Source organism: Bos mutus, chromosome 27, assembly GCF_027580195.1.
Source record: "Bos mutus isolate GX-2022 chromosome 27, NWIPB_WYAK_1.1, whole genome shotgun sequence".
Lineage (NCBI taxonomy): Eukaryota > Metazoa > Chordata > Mammalia > Artiodactyla > Bovidae > Bos > Bos mutus.
The window spans coordinates 25944903-25963861 of NC_091643.1; the positions used below are offsets into that span (position 1 = coordinate 25944903).

Genomic DNA, 18959 nt, shown 5'->3' on the forward strand with positions numbered 1-18959 from the left:
AATTAACATAGCTACAAACTAGGTGATCATTACCAAAAAAAATTCATATCCTAAAAGAGAAGAAACGATGAGGTGTGTTGCAAGATTCAACTTGTTAAATGATATACTGCCCTTATTTATAAGCTATCAGTATTAGCTTTTGAGAAATTAGTTTTGCCTTCTCTGTGGCAGTTGCTGTAATAGGGCTCTAATCTCTCTTTACCTGCATGCACTACAGAGATTGGAGAAGTGAAACACTCAATTTCCCAGCTTCCTTTGCAGGTAGAAACAGCCATGTGACTGAGATTTAGCCAATGAGATGTAAGCATGAGTGATAGGGCACTGCCCCTTCCCAGGGTCTTGTTTTTGCTGCCTGCAGCAGCCATTGTGAGATCATGAGGCAACATTCATGAGAAAAAGGCTAAGAAAAGAGCATAGGTGTTAATCCTGACATTGCTGAGCCTCTGAACAAGGTAAGAGCTGCTTCTTGCTACGTGAGACAAATAAACTCCTTTTAAGCCACGCTGTCTTAACAAACTGCACCTAAAAGCATTTCTGGGGCTTCCCTGGTGGTTCAGTGGTAAATATGTTTCCAGTGCAGGAAACACAGGTTCGATCCCTGATCCACGAAGATCCCACATCCTGCGGAGCAACTAAGCCCTGTGCACTACAACTCTTGAGTTCATCTTCAGAGTCCACATGCCGCAAGTACTGAAGCCAGGGTGCCCAAGAGCGTGTGCTCTGCAACAATAGAAGCCTCAGCAATGAGAAGCCCTTGCAGCAACAGAGACCACACACAGCAAAAAATACATAAATAAAACTATTTTAAAAGCATTTCTGTTGGACGGTCTGAAAAGTGAACACCAAACATAAGAACACTACAATGACTTTCGTTCTAATTGAACACTTAATCCTGTTCCGCCTCACTCTTACCAAATACCTAGGCAAAATGGTTCTCTTTAGTGTGGCTTCAAGTAAATGAAAATATCTTGTGTTATTAATAATACTCCTCTTACCTTTCCTCAGAGTATGTGTAAATACATACCTCCCCTCTTTGCTTAGAGTAATTGCTTTTTACTCTTACTAGCTCAGCAGAAAGAATTTTCTTAGTGCAGTGAATTGCCTTCACTTAGGTCAGTGAGAATATCAACTCTGAGGTTCAAACTGGCACTTTTCATAATAATGAGTACAAGTATCTCATCCCCAGCTGCACAGAAAACCCAGATTCCAACAGAACTGGAGGCAAGAAATATTTCTACAGAGATGATTCCTTTCCCTCTGCTGACTCATAAGATGGAAATGAATACGTTGAGGCAAAATTCTGAGCTACGCTGAACCGGGTGCTTTGGTGAAGTCAGTGAAACCACTTTGGGCCCTCTTAGCAGGTGTGGGCCCTCCTGGGATGCTACCGTCTTCGCCTACTCTGGACGTCCTGCAACATCACCCCAAACTGACACATTCAAATTCATTCCTTGCGTCTGTTTAACAGAGGAAATTGTATCCTGGACTGGACAGCACACTTTGCCAATCAATTTATTAATATTACAGCACACAGCGCCCTCAGCAAAGGTTGGTAAAAGGGCCCATTCCATCTGGACTCCTATAACCACCACCTTACTGCTGGCAGCTCCCCCTCCACAGTCCATGCTCCAATGTGTTAAAATTCTTTCATTTTCTTGAAGGAGCTCACCTTCAAGGCTTTCCTCACCTCCAGGCTTTCACATGCTATTTTCTCTCCCTGGAACACCCTCTGTTTCTTGGCTAATTCCTCCTATCCTGGGGTCCCAGCTGACATGGCTCTTCCCGTGGAAGACCTGGGGAGTCAGCCTCACCTGCCGGGAGCTGCCTGGACACCTAGTCCATGTCATACCATGACTGTCTGATGGTCTTTGCCTGACTCCGTGGTAAACTGTGGGCTGTGGGAAGGCAGGGGGCTACGTGTGAGTTAGTCCTGGCTACAATATCAGCATCTGGCATTGTACCTGCCACACAGGACATGTCTAACAAATACTTATTTATGAAATGAATGACTTGACCCTGCAATGTGAAAAGATAATCTGGAAGCAGGGAAAAGGCTGGTTGGTGGCAAAGACCAAAATTATAAAATCCTTCAAAAAGCTCCAAAGTATTAGACTGGGTGATGACAAAACTGTTGATATTTGACCTCTGAGAAGAGCAATTTCAAATGCTTCAGCCTAATAATAAAGCCTGAACTAGAGCAGGCAGAAGGCTTCCCAGGTGGTACAATGGTAAAGAACCCACCTGCCAATGGAGGAGCCATCGGAGACTCGGGGAAGATCCCTGGAGGAGGGCATGGCAATCCACTCCAATATTACTGGGCTTCCTTGGTAGTTTGGTAGCTTGGTAAAGAATCTGCCTGCAATGTAGGAGATCCTGGTTCGATTCATGGGTCAGGAAGCTTCCCTGGAGGAAGGCATGGCTACCCACTCCAGTATGCTTGCCTGGAGAATCCCATGGACAGAGGAGCCTGGTGGGCTAGAGTCCTTGGGGTCGCAAAGAGTCAGACACAACTGGAGTGACTGAGCATGCCCGCAGAATAGTGAGAGGGTAAAAACAACAGGGATTTTACAAGACAGAGTCATAGATTCTTGCAACCCATGAATTGTGGTTAAATGAGAAAGAACAATGGGGGCTTTGAGGATATACTAAGGGCCAAACAACGATGGTGTGAAGAGAAAGAAATCAGTATTTGCTGAGTTTGGGAAATAAGCAGAGAACTCGTTTAGATAAGAATAATTTTCAGGTGTCAGTAACACATCAAGGACTTTTAAATCTGGAGCCAGAATTCAGAGAATTTGAGGTTGAAGGGACCTTGGAAATCATCTCGTCTGATTCCTTTATTCTGTATCCCTGTTTGGTTAAGTGATCAAGGTCACTGACTTGGTTACCAGCAGAACCGAGGCTACAACCCTGGGCTCTTGGAATCCAGGCCAATACCACGGTCAGTGCAGCAACCAATAGCAACACCACCTCTTTTTCTACTGTTTTCAACCCAGGTGGATAAGAAGAAATGTGACTACTTCAATCTATTTTTTATTGGAAGGTTTCTCAGACCCTGTAGCTGTGCAAAATGGATAAGCTCATAAAAGATTCTTTCTGGGGTAAGTAGAATTATATTCTTTACTTAATTATAAAATGCTTCCTACATGCAAAACTCTTTTTTCCATCATGGCTATTCACTAGATCTAACAGAATTACAGCAAGATTCACAGCTGGAAAAAAATCTAAAAAAACAAAAAACAAAACCAAGAGGTCCCAGGTTTTAGTCCCATCTCTGCCACTGGCTGTGTGTCCTTGGGCAAGTTAATTCTCTGGGCCTCCAACCTCCTGGTGTAAAACCAGAAGAACTAGATCACCTTTAAGTACACTGAAACTATGATGGCCATCAAATGAATGGTTAAAAATATTTTTATGTAAATCCAAAACATAAAATGTGCCCCAAGTGTCACTATTAGTCAAACTCTGGGAATAAAAGTTTTAAGCTGCCTTTGTAAAGCTATCTGCTTCATAAAAACAGTAGAAACAACCTAAAATGTTTGCTAATGGAAGATTGGTTTAAATCATGGCTCAGTCAGCAATGGGATGTTATATGACTGCTAAAACGCACGTGGTAGATAAATGCCTTAACATTCAAATCTAAGATACATCCATGCTTAAAAGTAAGCTATAAAAGAGTATATATTATGCTTCCATTTCTGTAAAACAAAAAGGGGTAAAAAAGCTTACATGGGCTTACACATGACTCGAAAAATTACTGGAAGGATAAACAAGCCCCCACGAGCGTGGCTGCATCTGTGGAGAGGGCACAGGGCCTGGGTAATAAAGAGGCTCACCTGGAACTGTACAACCTTCTGCACTGTCTGATTTTCTTTTTAACTTGGAATGTGGATTGATTTTTTTTTTTTAAGTTAAAATTAAAAGCCACTTGGGAGCTATTTTAGATTACAGATTGTTACAAATACAGGGTACCCTTTTATCTTTATTTTTCACCTTTTTATTCTTTAAAGTTGAGAAAAATGACTGGTGTATAGGCTAGGAGAGACACAGCCACTGTTTCCCTAGGAACTTGTTCCATTTACCTTCAGCTGTCAGCTCAGACCGAGAGGGAAAGGCTGGCAGATTCCGGCTGGCAGATTCCAGTGACAGGTCAAGGGGAGTTATGAAACACGAGGAAGAGGTGCTGGAGAAAAACGGGAATTATCCCACAGGGCAGGGAGATGCCCCTGGGGAAACTAAAAGCAGTCAGCTGAGAAAAATCACTGGGGACAGAGATGGAAAACAAGACCCAGAAGAGCCGGCATTCATGGGGAACAAAACAACATCTACTCAATATTTACATACTCAGAGGATCCTAGCACGGTTACCACTAACCAGCCCAGATTCAAAAGATCATCACTCCCCGTGTTTATACCATGAAATCAACTTAATTGACCATAGTTGCAATTATATCCAAACAACAGGCAGCGACAGGAGGCAAATGAATCCTCTCAAAGTGGGCAGGCAGGTGACATGTGCCTAAAATATACTCTGCATTCATTTCCATCTCTAGGCACAGAAAATAAAAAGCAGATACAAGCAGGAAGATTAGAGGCAGTCTCTTGTGATTTGCAAACATTTTCGCCATGAAGCTTGGAAAACTTAATTTGCCGTTCATTTCCTACCTGCCCACAACCATTATGATGCTTTATTTCAGCATGTTGAGAACACAGCCATCGTTTAGTATACCAAACCAGCCTGTCACAACCTCAGTGAGGAACTACAGAACGAAAAACTACAGAACCCTCTCTTTTCATCTCCTTCTTTAAAGGAAAGAGAGCTAGTTGTCTTGATTTACCTGTCTCCCATTTCCGAAATCATGTGAAGGAAAATGTAACTGAACAGGTGCTGATTTTTTTTTCCAGATCTGGCTGGTGTCAGAGCAAAGAGCTGGGAGCATCCAGGCAACAGTTCGGCTTTCAACGAACAAGCCAAGCAGACAGTAGCTTGCAGACAAGGAAAAGTGCTAGGCACATGTGTTGAAGCACAAGAGAAAGCGGCTTATTTTGACAAATTATGCCTGGTTCTCCCATTAGAGCTTTCTTTCCTCAATAATCTGTCCCCTTAGGAGATTTCTGATAAGCACCTGCAAGGTAACCGAGGAGCCCCCCCACCCAGTGTAACAGTACGGAGAGAGGTGTGCCAGACAAACCTGTGTGGAAAATAACAGTGCTTTTCCGAAACCCTGAAGGAAGTCGCAGATTCCGCAGCAACCCTTTGGCAGTCAGCCGGACGTGAATGGTGGACAAGGAGAACTTGGGCGACAACAACATGTCTTCAGAGCAGGTGGAAAGAAAATGTCACAGAAGAACCAGCTCCCACACGGGCTCTCACATACTGTCTTTTCCAACCCTGCACTCTTCTCCCAGGCCAAGAAGCACAGCGAGAGAAAACATGCCTACATGCCAGACGCTGCTTACCGCACCCACACAAAAGAAAAGCCCCAGAGCTATCCAAGTGCTTCTGGCTTCCGCTTCCACCGCCAGATGTTGCAGAAACAATGCTCTTCCTCTGAAGCAACTCCTCCTAGCAGCCCCAGCAGTCAGCAGCCTCTGACATCACACTGAACATGCTATGGGGTTGTTATGGTTTGCATCAGAGATGGTGAAGGGGAGGAGAAAGTGGGTGGTCTTAGGCGCTTTACATAACAACCAATAATGTCACCGGTTCAGTGATGGCTTGGAGGATCCTTAAGGGGAAACAACTACTTCAAGGCGTGCCTAATACTTATTTAGTAATTATAAAGAATTAAGACTTCATTACAGTAGTCTGTATTCTGGTTTTTTAAATTGTAATTATATCTATAATTTAAACTGTAATTATATATACACACACACACACACACACACACTAGTAGTAACACAGGGAATTTTTTCAGATATTTTACATAAACCTATATAGAAACCTAATACCTGAGACAAATGTGTTCCCAGTTACAGTTTTAAGTAAGATGCCTACTATAACATCTGGAGCTAAGGTAGCACTGTAGGTCCATTATATTTCTAAAAAAAAATCTTTTTACTGTATTAATGAGAGATTGAGTAAAGGTTAAAGTTCAACTTTACCACTCATATTCTTGAGACCTCACTAATAACCAACAATTAAAGTTTAATGCAATACCTCTATCAGATATAATTTAATAGTTCCAGAGGAATAAAAAATTAGTCTGACAAGCAGTATTCTAAAGACTCCACTTACTGCTTGACTCATTGCACTTACAGAATATCAGGCGACCTCTCAAGAATAGTAGTGTTTTGAGATTAGGAACACCAGGAAGGTGAGATTATTGTGTATCAGTAAGAATTGAGATCTAGCAAATGTTTACTTGAGTAGAGTCCTTGGTAAAAAGTACATTAAAATATAATGGCAAAAACTAAAAGAAGTTGCAGGAGAAAGGCGTGGACATAAAAGAGAATTGCACCCGCAAAATGCTCACTTAGGTGAAGCTAATATTATTAAACCAGGAAGAGCCCAAACTCTTGATAGATTTTAATTTTAAAAAGTATAAGAAAACAATATGTAAAAAAAAAATGATCTATGCATGTTTCCTAGATTTCCAAGGCTTGATAACAGAAATAAATGTGGCTGTTGACCATAAATAACTAATAGATGCTATGAGAATGTGCAGGACACAGTTACTCTTTCAGAAATTCTCTAGAGTGTTCAGGGTGTGACGAGTGGAGGAGACAGGCAGGAAAGGAAATTCTGAGTAATTCCTTCTCCCTTTGCACTCACCCCACCCGCCCCCTCAACCCCCACCCAGCCTCTGTGGGCAAGCTACAACCTATTCATATACAGTCGAGGGGTCTTGTTAACCAAGGAATTAAAGTCTGGAAAAGCTACATTTAGGTATTGCTTCTTCACTTTATCACAGTTTTTATTAAAAAGCAAATTAATTTGCCACGACCAACTGTCCTTCCTGCTCCCCACCAAGAAAAAAACACTTGTAAAAACTAAGATTAAAAACCAGCATTAAAATTATAAATAGAAGACTAAACACTGATATTATTAAAAATAGACATGACACCACCCTCTTTACATGTTTTTTGTTTTGTTTAGTTTTTTGTTAGTTAAGTAATAGTAAACTCTATCCTGGTTGAAAGGGAAATCCTTTAGACGGACTACTCCAAAAGAAGAAAATAGCAACATGCCATCAATTCGTTATATTTATTACAATGTCTACTTGAACTACCTAAGCTACACCACATATATGAAAAGTTATGTTGCTAATGATCTTTCTAAACAGCAGAGCATGGCTCTCTGCTTCTCCCTGTGAGTGATGCCCTGTGGCTCTGGGAGGCTTTCGGTGTTTCCCATCCTCTGGGGAGCTCTTCCTTCAAAGGCAAAAAGCCCAAAGCCAAAAAACAGCACAGCTAGGAACTATAAGAATAAAGAGAAGCAGTGCCAGTCAAAAGGAAAAGTCAAAAGTCAGAAGGAGTAGTTCCGTTTCTACAGCAACGTGTACACACACACACACACACACACACACAGGGAAAAAGGGAAAGACTAAAAACAGCTCAAGCAGGGTTTCTATTCTTTCCCAAACACAAGTCTGCTGCCTGGTGGCGGTTCAGCACAAGTGCACCAAAGCAAAAAGGCAGCCTTGACACTTGATAAACAGCCAACTCATACAATATGCTATATGCCAGGCACACTCCTAAACGCTTTTTATGCATGCACTCTTTTAAATAATCAATCAGCAATAATTGCAAGGTTACAACAATTTTTATTTTATATATATAGATAGATAGATACACACACACTTCTGGGGGGTTGGGGAAGCACAGATTTTAAAACTGGTTCAGAAAGATCAAATAATTTGATTACTTCTTTGATCAGTTACGTGTACACACACTGTCATTTCTGAATTTATACCAAATATAGAAATATAAGAAAGATAAGAAAGTGTTCATCTTTAATTATACAAAGTCTTAATTTAAGAGGACGTAAGGAAAAATTTAAGGAACTTCTAGTACTTAAATGAGAAAAATGTAATTAGTTATAAAAATTAGGAGTAAGATCACAGAGTCATTAAAATGAAGTTTTTTTTTAAAAAAAGTTTAAGTGGTAGAATAGCTTTATAAAAAGCCCATGATATGAACTGAGTTTCTATTAATGACACAAATAAAGAAAAATAATGAATAAATAATCATATAGAGTAACCCACTCCAGTACTCTTGCCTGGAAAATCCCATGAATGGAGGAGCCTGGTGGGCTGCAGTCCATGGGGTCGCTAAGAGTCGGACACGACTGAGCGACTTCACTTTCACTTTTCACTTTCATGCATTGGAGAAGGAAATGGCAACCCACTCCAGTGATCTTGCCTGGAGAATCCCAGGGACGGGGGAGCCTGGTGGGCTGACGTCTATGGGGTCACACAGAGTCGGACACGACTGAAGTGACTTAGCAGCAGCAAGGCTTTAAAAACTAAAGAAGGTATGTTATGGATGATAAAAGTGTTTGGCAGTCAATGTGTTACACTGTCACAGTAGATTCAAACATCAAGAATCACAGATCTCACTGCAGTCTGTATAGAAGTGTGTGTATTTCATTAGTGACTTGACATTAGAAAACAATGATGCTATGGTTCCAGCATAGGCTGTGCGGGGTTGCTCAGATGCTACGAAATACATCCAACTAGGACAGATTTATTCGTTATTGTTAATGATCATTAAGAATCTGGAGATTAATGTTTAACCAGGAATTCAAGCATCTCTATTCAACCAATCTTCCCAAGAACTCCAGCACGAGTATCAGTCTTAACATTTATTATATTTCCTTCCTTTCCCTAACATAGCCCTAATCGCCAGATTTTCTTTTTTTATATATGGCACTTTTTAAGTTCAATCCTCCATTCCTTCCATAATATCTTCTTGCTTAGTAGTAAGAAGAAGGTCTATAAGACACTGTAACTATCAGAAAATCCACATGAAACGATTAGGAAGGGCTTCCCTGATGGCTCAGTGGTAAGAAATCTGCCTCTCAGTGCTGGTGGCACGGGTTCGACCTCTGATCAGGAAGATCCCACAACTAAGCCCGCGAGCCACAACTACTGAGCATGCGCTCTACAGCCCAGGCATCGCAACTCCTGAGCCCACGTGTCAGAGCTCCTGAGGTCCGCACGCCCCAGATCCGCTGCTCCGCAACAAGAGGAGCCACCACAATGAGAAGTCCGTGCACCGCAACCAGAGAGTAGCTCCCCGATCGCTGCAGCCGGAGAAAAGCTCGCTCAGTAACAGACCCAGTACAGCCAAAAGTGAATAGATAAATAAAATTCAATCTCCACCCAACCCTAAGATTATAAATTCTCCAAGATTAGCGGCATTACCTTTTAGTGCTGGTCGCCCCAAATAAAAGCAACAATGTTTTATCCACATACAATGTGTGTTTTTAAAAACGAAGGGGAAAAGTGTGTTCAATGTAGAATTTTTAAAAAACTCAAATTATCTGTACATCATACTGCTCTGTAGCCAGTTATTTTTAAACTTAAAATTTTCACTTAAAACTTAAAATTATCATGTGAAAATGATAATGGCAATGATAATGCCATTATCACTCCATGGCATTAAATAATCCTCTATGTTACTATTTTAATGGCTTTTAAAATGTTATAGAAATGCCAGCGAAGATAAACAATACCCACTGTTTAAATCATTCAGACTGTTTCCAATTTTCCCCCCTTTTAAACAGTTCTGAAAAGCAATAAATAAGTCAATCATTTTCCTAGAATCAGTTCTGATAAACGGAATGCTGAGGTAGAAGGCTTTTGTCACATGTTGCCAAAATGCCTCCATCCAGGAAGGGCTGCAGTAACTTACGCCACCTCCCCCCCCCCACAGTGATATGAATGAGACAATTAGTCCCCACTCATTTCACCAACACTCTTAGAAATATAATATTTGTCACTGCTATATTTTAAATGGATAACCAACAAGGACCTATTCATAGCACAGGGAACTCTGCTCAGTGTTAAGTGGCGGCCTGGATGTAGGGTTCAGGCAGTTTCGGGGAGAATGGACACATTGCATGTGCGGCTGAGTCCCCCTGCTGTCCACCTGAAACTATCACAACACTGTTAATTGGCTCTACTCCAATATAAAATAAAAAGTAAAAAAAAAAAGTTTGTAAACTTTTTCAATATTTCTTAGCCCTTTGTATCTCTTTTGTGTCTAATTCTTTTACCCTTTTTTAGTGAAGTATAGTTTATTTGCAGTGTTGTTAGTTTCAAGTGTATAACATAGTGATTTCTCATTTTTATAAACTCCAGTTAAAACTATTATAAAATACTGGCTATATTCCCTGTGCTGTACATTACATCCTGGTACCTTACTTTATACCTAATAGTTTGCACCTCTTAATCCCCTTCCCCAGTATTACCCCTCTTCCATACCCTCTCCCCACTGGTAACCACTAGTTTGTTCTCTGTATCCGTGAGTCTTGTTTCTGTTTTGTTTTGTGATGTTCATTATTTTTTAGATACCATAGTAATAGTGAAGTTGTTGAGTTGTGTCTGACTCTTTGCAACCCCATGGATTGTAGCCTGCCAGGCTCCTCCATCTGTGGTATTTTCCAGGCAAGCATACTGGAGTGAGTTGTCATTTCCTTCTCCAGGGGATCTTCCCAACCCAGGGATTGAACCTGGGTCTCCCACACTGCAGGCAGACTCTTTACCATCTGAGCCACCAGGGAAGATCAAAATATAGCACCTGGTATTCCCAGGCGGTCTCCCATCCAAGTACTAACCAGGCCTGGCACTACTTAGCTTCCGAGATCAGACGAGATGGGATGTATTCAGAATAGTATGGCCATAGATACCATAGTATGTCTTTTTTTGTCTGACTTACTTCACAGCATTCTCCTGGTCCACCCATGTGGTTGGAAGTTCTTCATTTTTTATGGTTAAGTAATATTCCACACCCACACCCACACACACACCCATATCTTCTTTATCCATTCATCTGTTGATGGACACTTTGGCTGCTTCTGTATCTTGGCAATTGTATATGGTGTTGCTATGAACATTGGGGCACATGTATCTTTCTGAATTGGAGTTGTCATTATCTTTGGCTAAATAGGGACTTGGGGGCACATGTATCTTTTTGAATTGGAGTTGTCATTATCTTTGGCTAAATAGGGACTTCCCTGGTGGCTCAGATGGTAAAGCGTCTGTCTACAATGTGGGAGACCCAGGTTTGATCCCTGGGTCGGGAAGATCCCCTGGAGAAGGAAATGGCAATCCACTCTAGTACCATTGCCTGGAAAATCCCAAGGACAGAGGAGCCTGGTAGGCTACAGTCCATGGGGTCACAAAGAGTCGGACATGACTGTGAGACTTCACTTCACTTCACTTTGGCTAAATACCTAGGAATGGGACTGCTAAATCATATAGTTCTATTTTTAAAACATACTCCATATTCATAGCGGCACCAATTTACATTCCCACTGACAGCACACCAGGGTTCCCTTTTCTTTACATCCTCACCAACGTTTACTGTTTGTGGTCTTTTTGAGGATGGCCACTCTGACAGGTGCACGGTGGTATCTCACTGAGGTTTTGATTTGCATTTCCCTGATGATCTGTTTACTTTCCTACGTGCAGTTGTCTTTACCCTGATTTGAAATGGCCTGAACTGGAGTCAACAGGTTGCTGATGTTGTCCCAGTTTGTGGTGTGACCCCTACTACTGTTTACAATGGCTTTCGGTTGAGATATAATAGACATTAGTTTTAGGAGCACATTAAGATATAATAGACATTAGTTTTAGGAGTTTTAGGAACGATTCAGTATAAGCATAATCCTGATTTTTGCTCTTCATAAATATTGTGGGGGTATTTTTTTAAAAAAACAAACAGAAGATTTGTGACAATCCCATGTTGAGCAATGCTATCGACATCATTTTTCCCCACAGCATTTGCACATTTTATGTGTCTGTGTCACTGTGTGATACTTTTTGCAAAATTTCACACTTTTTATTTTGTATTTTTAAATTAAGATACGTACCTTTTTTAGACATAATGCTATTATCACACAGTTAATAGACTATGTGTGCTTAGTCACTCAGTCATGTCCGACTGTCTGCAACCCCATGGATTGTACCCCACCAGGCTCCTCTATCCATGGGATTCTCCAGGCAAGAATACTGCAGTGGGTTGCCATGCCCTTCTCCAGGGGATCTTCCCAACCCAGGGATCGAACCCAGGTCTCCCACACTGCAGGTGGATTCTTTACCAACTGAGCCACCAGGAAACCCCACGAATACTGGAGTGGATAGCTATCCCTTCTCCAGGGGATCTTTCTGACCCAGGAATTGAACTGGGGTCTCCTGCATTGCAGGCGGATTCTTTACCAGCTGAGCTTTAATGTAAACATTTATGCAATGGAAAACCAAAAATTATCGAGAATTACTTTACTGGGGTGGTCTGAAACTGAACCTGTGGTACTGCTGACATATGTCTGTTATTTGTCAATATTGTGAAACAATCACAAGTCCAGTTACAGCTAACATCCATCTCCATGCCTAGAAAAATTTCTTTGACAAAAGCAAGGTTTAAACCTTTTGTTGTCATAATTAGAAATCCTTTCTTTCATAGTGACATTCCTGGAAAGGTCTTTTCTGTAAAGTCTGTACTTTTCATGCTCGCATTTTGATGTTTGTTTAAAACTTCAGTCTGGAATATATTTGTATGTGGTGTGTGAATTAAGAATCTAGCTCCTGATAAACAGATGATCCTTGTTCCAACAATCCACGCTTTCCCTGATTTGAATACCAAACTTCACACGTTCCTCAAACACCATCTGCCTTTTAAGTGGGAGAGGACAGTTATAATCATAAAACCAGAGGAGGACAGCCTCACCCCTACTCTCAGTGAAAGAAACACTGGCCACGCTGGTGGCACCTCATCCGAGGAGGTGTGCGATTCTCAACCATCTCTCTACACTTGCAAGAGGGGGTACAGAGAGCAACCCGATCCTCCTGAGCTGGATTTAGTGAGGGGGGAGGTGGAAGGAGCATGCATTTTCTACTTTCCCCAGGCAGACTCCAAGGCACCTGAAAGTGATGATCTTGTGTAAAATAATCAGAGAGCAGGATAAATACAACTCTGGTGCTCTGGCATCCCTAACAGCTTTAATGTGGGGTAGAACCACATAATAATAGTACCGGTATGCATGGCATCATCCTTATAAACAGCAAACCAAGTTTTATTTAGAGTCAGTGTTGGTGAGAATCTTACAGCATCATCATCTTTAAATAAATGACAACAGCTAGACCCCAAGAGGGTGGTTCTTGACTTTCAGTGATTTTCCCTGCTTGCTTAAGGGATTTAAAATAATTCATTCTCCTGGAAAAGAGCTCTAATAGTAAGTCACTAGAATCATAAGAACAATGAAAAGGATTATCCTTGTCACTGTCTCCTAGCAGCTATCCTTTGAGAGCTTTTTATATAACAACTCTACATAAAATACATCTATACTGGGAAGTCCTCCCGAAATATGCTCGTGTCCCCAAGTGAGAAATCTGAGCCTTTGGAGAGGCTTAGCAATGAACGCAAGATCAGGACACCAGGGGAATGCGGCAATCCCAAGGTGTCCACCAATAGTCAATGCCGGCCAAGTTCATTCTCTTTCTGCTCCTCTTCCTTTTCCCACGAGGTGATGGAACTGTCTTTGATGTAACTGATGAAAGGTTGAAACTAAAACAGTGACACAAAACATTCAACTACTAAACTAGTCAAATTAAAAAAAAAATGGTGAAGCCGGTACTCTTTTGTGTTGTCAGTCATGCTTAAAAGGGATATGAAGCATTTGGAAAACAATTTGCTGAGCGAAGTGGTGACAAATATGCATGCGTTTTGATTTGTTTATACTACTTACAAGAATCCATCACAGGGGACTTCCCTGGTGGCCCAGTGGTTGAGAATCTGCCTACCAATGAGGGGGACAGGGGTTCGATCCCTGGCCCAGGAACTTAGATCCCACATGCCACAGGGCAATCTCACATGTCACAACCATCGAGGCTGTGCTCTCTAGAGCTTGTGATCTGCAATGAGAAGCCACCGCAGCAAGAAACCACAACCAGAGAGCGGCCCCACTCGCTGCAACTAAAGAAAGCCCAAGTGCAGAGACGAACACCCAGCACAGCCAATATACTAATTAACTAAAGAAAAGCATCTATCACAAAAAATTCCTAACCCCTGAAGGTATTCGTTGTAGAGATGTTCATCACAGGATCATGTGTGAATGTGATACAGAAGTACCACAAATATACAAGAGGAGTAGTTAAATGCTGCTGCATATGTTAAGTGTAATAGCCATTATAAGTGATTGCTTGTGTTAGATGACAGCAGGATATAACGTTATCTACATTTTATTTCAAATCACAAATTTAAAAATACTAAAGGGTGATTTCTAAACCTTTACAGGCTAAACATTTTAGAACTTAGCAAACTGCTATAATCCAAGGCAAGTGATTACTGTACACAAATGAAAAGATATGAAGTTGCTCAGTTTTCATCTCCACCACAGTTTGTTGCTTTAAAAAAAGAAAACTATCTGAGAGCCATAAGATTTAATGTTCAGAGGAGCATGTCTGTATGCGGAGGCAATGTCTTCTGTACAATGTACAAGATGACATTGCAAGCAGAATAGAAAGACAACGTGCTTTGCCATCACAGGCTTAGAGAGCAGGGAGAAGCCTTAGGGATCAATCATTTCAATTACACAGAAAAGAAAACTAGTATTAAGAGGTTACATGATCCATCCAAAAAGTCACTGCTGTTAGGACACTACTTCTGAGCATCTGGACTTCCCTGGTGGCTTAGATGGTAAAGAATCTGCCTGCAATGCGGGGACCTAGGTTCAATTCCTGGGTCGGGAAGATCCTCTGGAGAAGGGAAAGGCTACCCACTCCAGTATTCCTGCCTGGAGAATTCCATGGACAGAGGAGCCTGGCGGGCTACAGTCCATGGGGTTGCAGAGTCGGATGTGACTGGGCAATAACACTTCACTTTTCTCAGTTTCTAAGCTGCTCTTCCAAAAGCCAACACACTGTGCTTTTCCTGAGCAGGCTCACCATAATACTCAGTCAGTTTTAAATAATGATGACCACTAACCACCAGCAGAGAAGCCCGGAAAAGTCAAGTTTATGACTTTTGGAAAATACGTGCTCATACTCAAAATCTAGATTAAATCACAGTGCTGACCCCTTAAAATACAGCTTCTCCCACTGCAATTATTAGAGCAGGGTTAACTGAAGGCAGGCGTTCTCAAACTCTGTCCTATGCCCTATTTCTAATCCATGGTTTAGAGGCTTTGCCAGACAAAACCATGGTGTGATTTATACTGTCCATTTCTTTTCTCAGTCAGTTGTTAATTTGCCATTGTGATGACCTTCCCTATCAAGGGTCACTGTTACATTAAGTGTCAGTGATAGGCTTTGGAAACAAGACATCACAGTTCTCCCACAATGTGACAAGGGAAAATGCCTAATGCTAATAGTTTTTCCACATGTAGAAAGGCGATATATATTGGAGGATTTTTTTATTGCTATGCCTATGAAAACAAATATCCTTTACAATGCTTTATATTTTTATTTATTCTGGGCTGTGCTGGGTCTTCGTTACTGTGAGGGCTTTTCTCTAGTTGTGGGGAGCCGGGGCTACTCTACTTGTGGTGTGTGGGCTTCTCACTGCAGTGGCTTCACTTGCAGCGGCGCATAGGCAATAGAGAGTGCTGGCTTCAGTACTGGTGGTGCACGAGCTCAGGAGTTGCAGTTCCCAGAGCTCAGGCTCAGTAGTTGTGGCACACAGGCTTAGTTGCTCCGTGGCATGTGGGATCTTTCCAACCAAAGGATCGAACCCGTGTCTCCTGCACTGACCACTGAGAATCTCCTGATTCTGTACCACTGAGCCACCAGGGAAGCCCTACAATACTTTATGTAATCACTGACTTGAGACGTAAATTAAGACTGCCTTTCCAAGCTGCACAGAACAGGCATATTAGACTTGTTTAACTAGTTCCTTCACTGTGACCAGTATCAATAGCAGCTCCCAAAGCACAGAGATGTCACACAACAAATACTTCCCAAAAGAACTGCAAAATTTGTATTTTGAAAACTACCAAAAAGTTGTTGAAAGAAACCAAAGGAGACGTAACTAAAAGGGGGGGGCACCCCATATTCATGAATCAAAATACTGAATATTGTAAAGCTGGCCAATGCTCCAGAAACGCATCTACAGATTCAATGTAATATCTATCAAAATCCTAACCAACTTCTTTACTGAAATAGACAAGCTGACACCAATGTTCACATGGAAATTCAAGAGACTCAGAACAGTCAAAATAATCTTGAAAAAAGCACAAGTTGAAGGATGTGCACTTTCTGATTTCAGAACTCATCACACCACAGTAAGCAAGACAACATGGTACTGATGGGGATCGGCACGTAGATCCATGTGCGACCCCATGGACTGTAGCCCGCCAGGCTCCTCTGTCCATGGGATTCTCCAGGCAAGAATACTGGAGTGGGTTGCCATGCCCTCCTCCAAGGGATCTTCCCAACCCAGGGATCGAACCTGGGTCTCCAGCATTGCAGGCAGATTCTTTACCATCTGGGCCACCACGGAAGCCTATGGGATAGCTTAGAGAGCCCAGAAACAAATCCTCATGTTCACAGCGAACCGTTTTCAACAAAGGTGCCGAGATACTTCAGTGGAGGAAAGAGCAGTGTTTTCCACAAACGGTGCTGGAACAACTGGAAATCTACATGCAAAGAATTAAGCTGGATCCCCTACTTCATATCATATACAGAAATTAACTCAAATTAACTCAAAAATGCAACAAAGTATAAGAGCTGAAAGTGTGAAATGCTCAGAAGAACACATGGGTATAGGTCTTCATGACCTTGTACAAGCAATGGCTTCGTGGACATAATGCCAAATGGATAAGCAACATAAGAAGAAACATAAACTGGATCTCATGAAAATTAAAAATATGCCTCAAAGGGTGTTATCAAGAAAATGAAAAGACAGGGACATCCTGGTGGTGCAGTGGTTAAGACTCCACACTCCCAACACAGGGGGTCCAGGGTTAATTCCTAGACAGAGAACTAGTTCCCACACATCATAACCAAGTCCTGGCACAGCCAAAGAAATATTAAGAAAGAACGAAAGAAAGAAAATGAAAACACAACCTACAGAATGGGAGAAAATGATTTCACAAGATTTCATCTATGTGATAAGAGCCTAATATTCAGAATACACAAAGAACTCCTACACCTCAATAATAATAATACAAATAATTTTTAAATGGGCAAAGGACTTGAATAAGTGGTTCCCCAAAGAAGATATATGAATGGCTCATAAGCTTCTGAAAGATGCTCAACATCTGAGTAGCCATCAGGGAAATGCAAATTGAAACCACAATGAAATACCAGTTCATACCCACTAGAATAGGGCTTCCCTGGTATCTCAGATGGTAAAGAATCTGCCAACAACACAGGAGACCCGGGTTCAATCCCTGGGTTGGGAAGATTCCCTGGAGGAGGAAATGGCAATGCACTTGAGTATTCTTATCTGGAGAATCCCATGGACAGGATCCCGGTGGGCTATAGTCCATGGGGTCACAAATGGTCAGATACAACTGAGCAACTAACACTAGATCTAGACTAGACCCACGAGCTATAATAAAAATTTAAAAAAAAAAAGCAGACAAAAACATGTGTTCACACTACTGTATATAAAAGAGATAACTCATTCCTACTGTGTAGCACAGGGAACCCTACTCAATACTCGTTAATCACCTATATGGCAACAGAACCTAAGACAGAGTGGATATATGTATAACTGAATCACTTTGCTGTACAGCAGAAACTAACACAGCATTGTGAATCAACTGTAGTCTGATAAAAATGAGTTAAAAACAAACAAAAGCAAGTGTTGACAAAGATGTGGAAAAGCTCATGGAAATGTAGAACAGTGCAGCCACTTTGGAAGACACTTGGGAAGTTTCCCAGTTAAACCCAGAATTATCACCTCGCTTTCAGATAAAAGTTATCTGATTTAGCATATAGTCATTCTGTAGCGTGTTGGGCTTCCCTGGTGGCTCAGGTGGTAAAGAATCCACCTGCAATATTTTATCTTCTAAATCCTAGGATGTGCTGGAAATTTAAAATGAAAGAAAATAAAAATCTCATTGTGTACAGACGAGTTTCCTTTGGGCTTTAAAAATTGGTTTGGTAAACATGTATATTCAAACTCAGGCTCTTGGAAGCCTTTAGAATTTAAACTGCTCTGCATGGCTGGGTCCTCTCTAGCTCTATAGTAAGTGAGAGCCTGTAACAGGTAAGCTTGTAACTTGCCGTGCTGACTAAGCTGAGGAAACCAAGCACGCCTCAGGAGCATCAAGTTATTCCATATGTAAGGTTATCCATCCCATTTTCTTTAATATACAGTGGGTTGGGGTGAGGGGTGTCCACAAATTTATATCTCCTATTCAGACTTGCCTCACTGCATCATAGCCTTTAACTAGGAACCAGCAATGCTCCTTCCTAAAATTTATTGCAGTTGTGATTGTATATTTATTTGTGCAATCCTTCAACTTTCCTGGAACCTTTCTGAAGACAAAACCCTTACTCATTTGGGGCTCACCTTTATATCCATAGCTCCCAGAGCTACCATGAAGCATGATAATCTGTAATCAGTGTGTCATAGTAATACCCTTCTGCCTCTGCCATTTGATTTGCTCTTGTAATCCTCAATGGACTCAGAAGCCATAAAACTGTCTTATATCCACATATTAAGGAGGAGAATTTAAGTAGTGGACAGGGACCTAACCAGCTATAGATAAAACATAGAAACTGTAATGAGTACAGTTTATAAAATCTTCTCTGGCTTCAAGAGACCAAGTTTTTAAAGTCCCAGTTGATG

The 18959-nt window shown here is 41.5% G+C and overlaps 1 protein-coding gene, 1 long non-coding RNA gene and 1 pseudogene across 4 annotated transcripts in view; 1 reads left to right on the forward strand and 2 right to left on the reverse strand.

Annotated features, from left to right (window-relative positions):
* MTUS1 (microtubule associated scaffold protein 1) overlaps positions 1 to 18959 on the reverse strand; it is a 189047-nt gene that overhangs the window by 62410 nt on the left and 107678 nt on the right. Inside the window, exon 1 of one of the 3 annotated variants that reach the window (XM_005887162.3) lies at positions 5189 to 5602. The exons of the other annotated variants lie outside the window; for them this stretch is intronic. Coding sequence (XP_005887224.1) covers positions 5189 to 5309 — 121 coding nt within the window. The 5' untranslated portion in view covers positions 5310 to 5602. Of the gene's footprint in view, positions 1 to 5188; positions 5603 to 18959 lie in introns of those variants that run through there. 3 annotated transcript variants of the gene reach the window in all.
* LOC138985935 (uncharacterized) lies at positions 342 to 5037 on the forward strand. The gene is made up of 3 exons (XR_011462863.1): positions 342 to 452; positions 2997 to 3101; positions 4902 to 5037. It is a non-coding gene; the product is annotated as an uncharacterized lncRNA (long non-coding RNA).
* On the reverse strand, positions 10731 to 10849 carry LOC138985986 (5S ribosomal RNA; annotated as a pseudogene).